Source organism: Neovison vison, chromosome 3 (genome assembly GCF_020171115.1).
Source record: "Neovison vison isolate M4711 chromosome 3, ASM_NN_V1, whole genome shotgun sequence".
NCBI classification, from domain to species: domain Eukaryota; kingdom Metazoa; phylum Chordata; class Mammalia; order Carnivora; family Mustelidae; genus Neogale; species Neogale vison.
Window position 1 is genome coordinate 210,335,569 of NC_058093.1, and position 10,472 is coordinate 210,346,040.

The window sequence follows — 10,472 nt, forward strand, 5'->3', positions numbered from 1 at the left end:
GATGGAGGGAGAAAGGGAAGCAGGCGATGATTAAAACATAAATCCATGCAGAAGCAGGTCTCACTGTCATGACGTGACTTCAGTTTTCTAAGGTGACCCCAGCATACCAGCCCTTGACTAGGAACAGAGTGGTCACACTCTGGAAGCCATACAACCTAAGTCCAACCCATCTAAAGAATTTCTGGAAGCACGATTAAATAGTTGACCCTTGAACAAAATGGTATTTTCTCTTCCTTATGATTTTTTTTTTTCAGATTTTATTTATTTGACAAAGAGAGACACAGTGAGAGAGGGAACACAGCAGGGGGAGAGGAAGAAGCAAGCTTCTCAAGAAGCAGGGAGTCCGATGTGGGGCTCGATCCCAGGACCTGGGGATTATGACCTGAGCCAAAGGCAGACGCTTAACGACTGAACCACCCAGATGCCTCCTCTTCCTTATGATTTTAATAACATTTTCTTTTCTCTAGCTCACTTTGTTATAAAAATACACTATAAAATACACACAACATAAAAAATATCTTAACTATGTCTTTGGTAAGGCTTCCAACAGTGGGCTAATAATAACTAAGTTTTAGGGAGTTAAAACTTATATGTGGACACCCCTAACCCTGTATTGTTCCAGGGTCAACTAGAAACTGCAAAGAGGAACTGACAGCTTTCAGAGGATAAAACTGTTCAAATACAGTGAAAGAATAAAATAATTCGGTATGAGATTTTCTTCAAAGGAATGAAAGCAGTCTGAAACAAAGTTATAAATGCTCAGTGAAATAAACCAAATTAAATTGACAGAGGAAGAGCATATTAAATCAGACATACTGGTTGCAAAAGGAGTAAGAAGAGTACATTAAAACAAACATGAAGGGGCACCTGGGTGGCTCAATATGTTAAGCTTCTGTCTTCAGCTCAGGTCATGATCCCAGGGTCCTGGGATGGAGCCCTGCATCAGGCTCTCTGCTCAGCAGGGAGCCTGCTTCCTCCTCTCTCTCTCTCTCTCTCTCTCTCTCTCTCTGCCTGCCTCTCTGCCCACTTGGGATCTCTGTCAAATAAATAAAAATCTTTAAAAAAAAAAAACCATGAAAATACCACACTGAAAAAGTACCAGAAATTCACAGATAAAGTGTCTAATCAGAAATCAGTTTCTCAACCAGGACTTAATTCCCAGAGGTCATCAACCCCAACAGTTTGAAATCGCATGCTAAAATTTAGAGGATTTTACGTATGCAGGCATTCCTCTCGTTCATAGGTTTCATTTTAAAGGTGTTTAGAGATGTTTTAAGATCTTTAAGGATTTATTTATTTATTTATTTGACAGGAGACGGGGCGTGGGGATGGGCAGGCAGAAACACAAGAAGTAGACTCTCTGCTGAGCAGAGAGCCCCACATATGGCTCAATCCCAGGACCCCGGGATCATGACCTGAGCCTAAGGCAGATGTTAACTGACCAAGCCACCCAGGCACCCCTATGTTTAAAATCTAAAACCAAGGATTTACCATTAAGCCAAAACAACTGCCTGAACATTACTACTACTATACCATAAACAGAACATTAAATTAGCACTACATTAAATACATTTAAAATAGCATCAAATTCATTTTCAACAACTATTTCAGATAGTAGCCAGGCAAGCTAGAACATCATTAATTAGAACATCTGAGTATTCAACTCAGAACAACAAAGTCAGAATTTACATTCTTTAAAATTATCCTGCAGAACCCTATTTCCTCCTCAGTTATCAGCTGCTATGTTTTTTAAATTTTACATGCTAGACTGACACAGTACACAGCTAAGCATGCTCCCCAGAATAATGGAGAGTATTACTAAAGTTCTAATATGCCAGTTAGTTTAACCAAGCCCCTATGGGGTGCGTGGGTGGCTCAGCTGTTGAGTGGCCAGCTCTTGACTTCGGCTCAGGTCATGATGTCAGGTTTGTGGTATCAAGGCCCCACACTGGGTTCTGTGCTCAGCATGGAGTCTGCTTCTTTCCCTCTCCCTCTGCTCCTCTCCAATTGCGCTCTTATCTCATAAATAAATAAATTTTTTTGAAATGAAAAAAATAAACAAGCCCCAACAAACAGCCCTCAAGAAACAGTGACTTAAGAGCACTAAGTGATCAAGCAGGGAGACAGAACGACAGAACAGGAGACTGCAAGAGTTGTCACAGGTCTCCAACTGGGAACAGGGAATTATGTGCATAGTAGCGATCTGGGAGTAGCTCTGAGTTCTTGGAGATTCCAGTTAAAATCAAGAAATTGAGGGGCGCCTGTGTGGCTCAGTTGGTTGAGCATCTGAATTTTGACCAGTTCGTGATCTCAGGACTGTAAGATAGATGCTCTCTCCTACAAGTAAACAAACAAACAAAAACAAGAAATTGGAAAAGGCAAGCTAGAAAGCCTAAGACAAAGGTGACTGTCTGGATTTCCACAATTACAGGCAGGTATCAGTAACTATAGAACATACATCAGAGCCAAAACAGTTATAATTTCTAGTTATATATTCTCTACAGGGGCACCGTTCCCAAGGCTGCTTTCCCTTAAAGCAGCGGCCCTTACCTATGAAGGAGTCACAGAGATCCATAGCAGAACAAAAGCTATTGAATCATCTAGAAACAAAATACTGAAACACATTCACACATACACACAATTTAGCAGACAGTTTCAGGGGACTTGGAAATCACTGTCCAGTCTAGTCCACGGATCCCAGATACTGTTTTAAAGGCCTCCAGTCCCAAAATGACCCGACCTATTAAAACACATTCTGTTCTCTTCTTGCTACAAAAAATTTAAATGATACCATCAGTGGCATTCATCTCAAGTAGATCTTAAGGAGAAAGCAATGTAAGTAGTCACAATGGCAAACTGGGATAACACAGAAATGAAAATCCTAAGGACTAAATTTGGGTCCCATCTGTGTCACTGTTGGCTATGGTGGCAACTGTATAGAAGTCCCAACCTCATGCTGGACAGGCATCTCCTCAGCTATGAATGAGGGGGCTGGAATACATCAAGGTGCTAACATGTTATTTATCTATTTTTAAGATTTTTAAGTAATCTCTACACCCAATGCAGGGCTTGAACTCACAACCCTGAGATTAAGAGGTACATGCTCACGGCGCCTGGGTGGCTCAGTGGGTGAACCCTCTGCCTTCGGCTCAGGTCATGACCTCAGGATCCTGGGATCAAGCTCCACATTGGCCTCTCTGCTCAGCAGGGAGCCTGCTTCCCCTTCTCTACCTGCCTCTCTGCCTACTTGTGATCGATCTCTCTCTCTCTGTCAAATAAATAAATAAAATCTTAAAAAAAAAAAAAAAGAAAAAGCGCATGTTCCACCAACTGAGCCAGGCAGGAGCCGCAAGGGGCCAACATTTTAAAAGAGGAGTGTGAGGGGCACCTGGGTGGCTCAGTGGGTTGAGCCTCTGCCTTTAGCTCGGATCATGATCCCAGGGTCCTGGGATCGAGCCCCACATCGGGCTCTCTGCTCAGCGGGGAGCCTGCTTCCTTGCTCTCTCTCTGCCTGCTTGTGATTGCTGTCTGTCCAAAAAAAAAAAAAAAAATCTTTAAGAAAAAGGGGAGTGTGATTCTTTTGTTTAGAGAATGTCTCAGAACTACAGGCAAATGGTGGGGAAACAAAACAAAGCACCCCTCCAAAGAGCCTGACACACAAGTAGACAGTTATAACACTATGTGATTCATACTCCAATAAAAGAATATAGAGGTTCAGGAATCACATAACTTTGCCTAAAGAGACCAGAGGCTAGTCTTAAAGAGGTTTCCTAGAGATAAAAGGCATAGAAAATATCCAACATATGTAAAGACTCCAAATATGAGAAAGCAGGCTATTTTCAAGGAAATTTAAGGAGTCTGTAGAGAAGAGCACATGCAACCATGTGAAACCCCTAATCCTAAGATTAAACAATTGTAGACAACATGTAATACACACTGCAAAGGAAGTGTTTTAGTACAAGAGAGCTTTGGTTTGGGGCACCTGGGTGACAGAGTGGGTTAAGCCTCTGCCTTCGGCTCAGGTCATGATCTCAGAGTCCCGGGATCAAGCCCCGCATCCATCGGGCTCTCTGCTCTGCATGGAGCCTGCTTTCCCCCCACCCACCCCCGCCTGCCTCTGCCTGCTTGTGATCTTTGTCAAATAAATTTTAAAAATTAAAAAAAAAAAAAAAGAAAGAAAGAAAGAAAAAAAGAAAGCTTTGGTTTATCCTATGGCTACCCACTATAAATATTAGAAAAATAGACTTCCCTTGATACTCTACTTCTAAAACTTGGCTGACTCACAAATGACTCTTAACTCTGGCAGTTATCTGAACTACTAATTTCTAATAAAGAAAAATGACCAGTTAAGAGTTTCACAGTTCCTAAACTCTGATTAGTCAACCAAATTCTTTCTGAGCCACCATTTACTAGAAACATTACTCCATGGCTTAGATGATTTTTTCTTTTCTTCTTCTTCTTCTTTTTTTTTTTTTTTGCCATTTCCCTACAGTTTCACTCCCTTCCCTGAAAGCTTGTAAAACTTCATTCTTTCTCTGCCCTTCTCATGCCCCAGCCTGATTCAGACAGCAATCACAGTGACTACAGACAAAAAAGAAAGCAATCATGAACATTTCTCAAAAAGCAGTTAACCTGAGACTACATTAATGTTTCATTAGTTTGTCAGTCAAACCAAATTAGACTTTTCCAGCAATCTCACTTCTGCCATTTGTGCCCTTTCAAGGCCAGTTCTTCCATCTATGTGCTCTTGTTCCCATCAGCACCTGCTTTTCAAGGTTTCTGGCACCAACAGTAATCCCTTCTATTTCTTCAACTTCTAACCTCTCTCTCTAGGCTTATCCTCCCCCTCTCCCAAGACACATCAAGTCAGGCTTCTCTGGTAAGAAGTCATTATTCAACAAAGATTTATCATGCACCTACTAAGTGCCTGATGTTGTGCAAGGCACTGCCACGGCCTGCATGAAGTTCTAATGAGACAATGCAGAAGAGAAATTCATAGTCTGTTCTGCTCTGACCCTGTAACTCATTCCTGAGAAACCTCCTATTACCAAAAGCTATGTTATAAAAGCAACTGTTCGGGGCGCCTGGGTGGCTCAGTGGGTTAAGTCGCTGCCTTCAGCTCAGGTCATGATCCTAGGGTCCTGGGATCGAGCCCCGCATCGGGCTCTCTGCTCACCCGGGAGCCTGCTTCCTTCTCTCTCTCTCTCTGCCTGCTTGTGATCTCTCTCTATCAAATAAATAAAAAATCTAAAAAAAATAAAAATAAAAGCAACTGTTCAAAACTGGGTAAAACGGAGTAAGGGGCCAAAGAGTTTCACACTCAAAATAATCAATTCATTTTTCCTTTCCTGCAAGACTTTCAATAAAGTGTAAAGCAAAAGTTCTCACATCACTAAGCAAGTCCAACTTCTAGTTATATCTAGTTTTTGCCCAAGAGCAAAGCCTTTCTTTTCCTAATCCAATTAGCACGGCCAAAAAAATTCACACAAATATCACCCAGTCTTGTGACAGACAAAGCAGAGAGCTCACTTAAGCATTTTTTCCCTACTTAAATAATAGTGGTTTGCTTAATGCAAATTTGTGTTCTCTAAATAATCTGCTGCACATTACAACCAATGCAATGCTATGAAAGGGGAAGTCGTGGAACACTATGGAGTATGTAACAGGGGATCATATCCTGCAGGGGAGGGGCAGGAAGGCCCTTCACTAAGGAAGTGAGACTTCAGGGATGAGTAGGAGGTAGTTAATGGGGAAAATAGGGGGAGAAGTTGTGCTAAAGCAGAGAGAGCTACAATTATGAAGGCCCTCAGGGAAGAACAGACACATACATTTCAAGGAATAGAGCCCAACGGAAGAGGGAATTAAGTCATATGGGAAGGAAGACCATGTGGTCTTGTGAGCCACAGAAGGATCTGAATTTTACATTATGAGCAGTGAAAAAACCACTGAAGGTTTTCGGTAAGAAGGGACATAACTGTATGTCACTTTAGCTACCTACCCCACTCCATCAGTCAGGTTAGGCTTCTTGAAAGAATGGTCTCCATTTACATGGTTATACTTCTTCCCACCTTCTCTTCTCCATGCTCAGCATCTGACTTTCGTACTCCACTGAAATTGTTTTAAAGGTATCTTTAAAGGTATCTGAAGGCACCTGGGTAGCTCAGGTGGGCTAGGCATCAACTCTTGATTTTGGTTCAGGTCAAGATTTCAGGGTTGTGAGATCAAGCCTCACACATTGGGCTCACACAGGGTGGGCATGGAACCTGCTTAAGATTCTCTCTCTATCCCCCTCTCCCTCCCACCCTCTCTTTCTCCCACTTCTAAAAACAAAGCAAAACAAAAACACACTCACACAAAACAAAACAACACCAAATAATAAAAAATAAAGGTGTGATCATCCACTCTTTAAGTCAATGGGCCCTTTCAGTTTTAACTTTATTTTCCCATCTGCTGCATGTGGCCCTCCTCACTATCAACTCCTTTCACACCTACCATCAATATTCTCCCACTTCCATGATTATTCCTCTCTAGTCTTTTTTGCAAGCTTCTTTCTTTACCTACACCCTTAATTGTTGTTGGCCTTCAGCATTTCCAAACCCTCCATATTTTCCCTAGATGACCTCATCCACAAATACCACCTATGTGCTTATGATTTCCAAAATCCTATTTACAGCTCAGACCTCCCTGAAGTCTGTATTTATACATTAAACTATTTCCATTTTGACATCTTACAGGCATCTCAAACTGAATTGAACAGTTTCAAACATCTTATCCCCTTACCACTTCAAATCAGTATCTCCCGTTCATTCCTCCTGCCACTGCCTTAGTTCAGGAGGTCAACACTTCTCTTCTGGTTTATTCCAACAGAATATTTCCCTGTACTACCTGCCTACAGAGAGCCCCATCATTCACACCAGTAGAACAATCTTACTAAAAAGTAAATATAGTAAAAGGACGCCTGGGTGGCTCAGTCGGTTAAGCATCTGCCTTTGGCTCAGGTCATGATCTCAGGGTCCTGGGACTGAGTCCCACACCGGGCTCCTTGCCCAGAGGGAAGCCTGCTTCTCCCTCTGCCTGATGCTCCCCCTGCTTGTACTCTCGCTCACTCACACGCTGACAAAAAAATAATTAAAACCTTTAAGAAATAATAAAAATTTTAAAAAATATATAGTATGATCTTACATGGTACTTCCAGGCTTAAAATTCCTCAATGAGTCCTATCAACTAGCTCCAATTCCATAGTCTGATCTACAGGCACCTAATAGCCTCTGTCTTACTCTCCAGCCTTATCCCTCCAGCACCTCAACTTCATTCCATACTCCTCATGAGGCTAATTTCTTGGTAGTCCTCTTGGTGTTCTACATTCTGTACCTCTGCACACATTCCTTCCTTCTCTGGAACACTAATTCTTCTTCCCTTATTCTCTTCACCTAGCCAACCTGTCCTTCAAGACTTAGGTAAGGCCACACCTCCTGCAGAATCACTACCAGAATTTCCACGTGCACCCCTTTGGGTGATTAGACAACACCCTGTGCTTAAAACTAGCTTTTGGGGGCGCCTGTGTGGCTCAGTGGGTTAAGCCTCTGCCTTCGGCTCAGATCATGATCTCAGAGTCCTGGGATCGAGCCCCGCATCGGGCTCTCTGCTCACCCGGGAGCCTGCTTCCTTCTCTCTCTCTCTGCTTGCTTCTCTGCCTATATGTAATGTCTGTCTGTCGAATAAGTAAACAAAATCTTAAAAAAAAAAAACAACTAGCTTTTGCATTTCTTACTTTTATGTTTTCATCTTCTTACCATTTACTACTCCCAGTAGGCTAGATCCTTGAGAGCTGGGACTCAGTCTAACACTGATACATAATAGATGCGTCAGGAGTGGATGAACGAAAATAGGGAATTGTGAGGCCATCAAAAGAACAAATCCTAGAATTGTGAGCTCCCCAAGAGAAGAAACTTTGCTTCATTCTCTGCAGAATCTCAATGGCCCAGAGCAGGACTGGTACACCACTGGTGCTCAGTACATATTTGTAGTAAGGCTGAATGTACATCCTAGAGTCAAAGGAAAACCTTTTTCTACACTTGCTTTCCATTACTAACTTTCTTGGTTTGGGACCCACTTTTATCATAACACCAGTATGTTTTGCGTGATTTCTACTGACCAAACGAATGCTCTCCTTCTTCTGTTATGAAAAAAATAATAAAAACATTGACTAAACCACTAAAGGATTCCTGGGAACCAGTTCATGGAAGGGTTTCCTGAATTCCTTGAAATTTAATGTGAAATTTTCAGTGGATATAAAAAAGTCCATTTTTGTGGTGAGAGGGAATTAGTTTTCATTAAGTTTTCAAATATATTAATGCTATCCCTACCACCCCAAAATCAAACTGCTTAACCAAATTATTAAGCTGAATTAAGCTGTAGCATTCACCTTTTTCTTCTCAAATCTGTATTTTGATTTATCAGTAGCAACTCGGAGACAGTAGCTTCTATTTAAACAAATGTAACAGGAGAAGTCACACAGCTGGCAGGCTCTAACATAAAGATTCCTAACAGAATTTGCATTTAAAATTTTCTATAATTAGTAAAGCCATTACCAGCGTTCTCAAAAGTTAGTACTCCGTTCTAATATACTCTGTACTCAAGTGAATCAGGGTATTTATTACACTTCCTCTAATGTGTTCAAGAAAAAAAAGTTACATTCTGATCGTAATGACAAAGAAGCAATTTTTACCGTCCTTTAACTAAATGAATTTAAATGGGGAGAAACCCAGAATCATCCAGATTTACAGGAAAACCTTTATTATTTTTTTCCTTTTTCTGCATAGTGAACCGAACAGCCGAAGCAACATTTAACTAACCAACCACTCAATTTAATCTTGGGAATAACATGCCAATAATGAAGCAGTACAGTACAGACAACTAAATCATTTTCAAAGAGATACAGTTCTGTATGAATTCAAAGGTTCTCTAGCTGATGTGAAGAAACTAGTCACAAAAGAATCCAACTACACTCATGATTCCACTCATACTGAGTTCGAGAAAAGGCAAGATTATTGTACAGCAGTAAGAAACCAGAACAGCGGTGGTCTGGTCTATGGGATGGAAGAAGGGGCATGACGGCACCTTCGGGGTAATGAAAAGGTTCATTATTTTGACCTGGCTGGTGCCTTACACAGGTGTACATATTTAGAAAACTCGCTTAACTCCGCACACAAAATCTGTGTCTCTTACTGTAAAGTATTCCTCGGTAAAGAAGATTTAAAAGAGAACACCCTTTTTCTTTCTTTTAACTAACACAACCAAAGCCAGATATTCTCGTTCCTGGAAGCTGTGTGTGGAGGACGACCCACGCGCTGCAGAGACACTGGGCTCTCTGAAAACATGAAGACTGCTGATTCGCCGGGAGCTTCCGCCGTCCCCACGGTTTAGGCACTGCCATTTCGAGAGGCCCCGCAGCCACCCAGAACACCGAGGCCAGAGCAGGCTGCGCCTTCGGAAATGGGTGCCGCGGACGGCCTCCGCTCAGCCACAGAACACCTGGCCAGCGAAAAAGGTATCCGCGGGCAGAGTCAGCCACCAGGGCTTGCGAACTCCCACAAGCCTGCAGCCGGCTCCCCGCCGCCCGCCCGCATCCCCCGAGGCCTCACTTCCCTTCTCTCTGCCCCCCGCGGACTCTCGGACCGCCCGCGGGTCTCCCGGGTACCCCCGCCCTCAACCTCCCAGGTCCCCCCTCCGGGTGGCGGAGTACGTCCTCGCCCGCCACTAGGCGCCGCTGTGGAGCCGCCTTCCAGAACTACTAAGTCTGCGCTTGCGCTCCTGAAGAGCACTCCCGCCCGCCCAAAGTCTTTTCAGAAGGGCCCAGAGACCCGGTCGGCGCAGGCGCGCCCCTGACGCGGCCCGCGCGCCGCCACTTCCGCCCCGAGCAGGAGGCGGGGGAGGCGGGAGGGAGCCGGCGGGCGCGAGCCCGGGTCCTCGGTGAGGACTGTGGCTACCGCGCGAGCCCGCGACTCACCAAATACAGCTGCTGCCAGCGATTCTGAGCATCCAACTCCTCAAACTCCCGCTCGACGGTAGCAGACATGGCGGCGGGAGCGAGCTGGCGCGAGCGGAGCCTGCGCCGGCGGAGAGGCTCAGGCCCCACACGATCCGGGGAGAGCGCTGGCGCTGCGGCGCATGCGCGCTCCGCGCCCTGCCCCGCCCCCACGCCGGGCCCGGCCGGCCGCGGGGAAAGTACCTGGAGCGTCGGACGTCAGCGCGCCGACTCGCGGCGCCTGAAGTCGGACGGCGGCGGGGCGGGACGTTTGGAGGAGGCGTGCTCCAGAAGGCGCCCAGGTGGAGAGGGGGCGGGGCCAAGGGGACCACCCAGAGGCTGCAGTTGGGGGAAGTGGGGCACTGGGCGGGTCGGCTCCTTGGACTTGAGTGGACTGGCCCTGGGGAGGAGGTACAGTACCGTGAGTTTCCCAGAAATGGAGCGG

General features: G+C 44.6%; 1 protein-coding gene across 3 annotated transcripts in view; it reads right to left on the reverse strand.

Annotated features, from left to right (window-relative positions):
- Positions 1–10,164, reverse strand: part of PTPN2 (protein tyrosine phosphatase non-receptor type 2) — an 81,675-nt gene extending 71,511 nt beyond the window's left edge. For all 3 annotated transcript variants that reach the window (XM_044243657.1, XM_044243658.1, XM_044243655.1), the window contains exon 1: positions 10,010–10,164. In XM_044243657.1, the coding sequence (XP_044099592.1) occupies positions 10,010–10,078 (69 nt within the window). In that variant the 5' untranslated portion in view covers positions 10,079–10,164. The remainder of the gene's footprint in view (positions 1–10,009) is intronic.
- Positions 10,165–10,472: the final 308 nt, after the last annotated feature.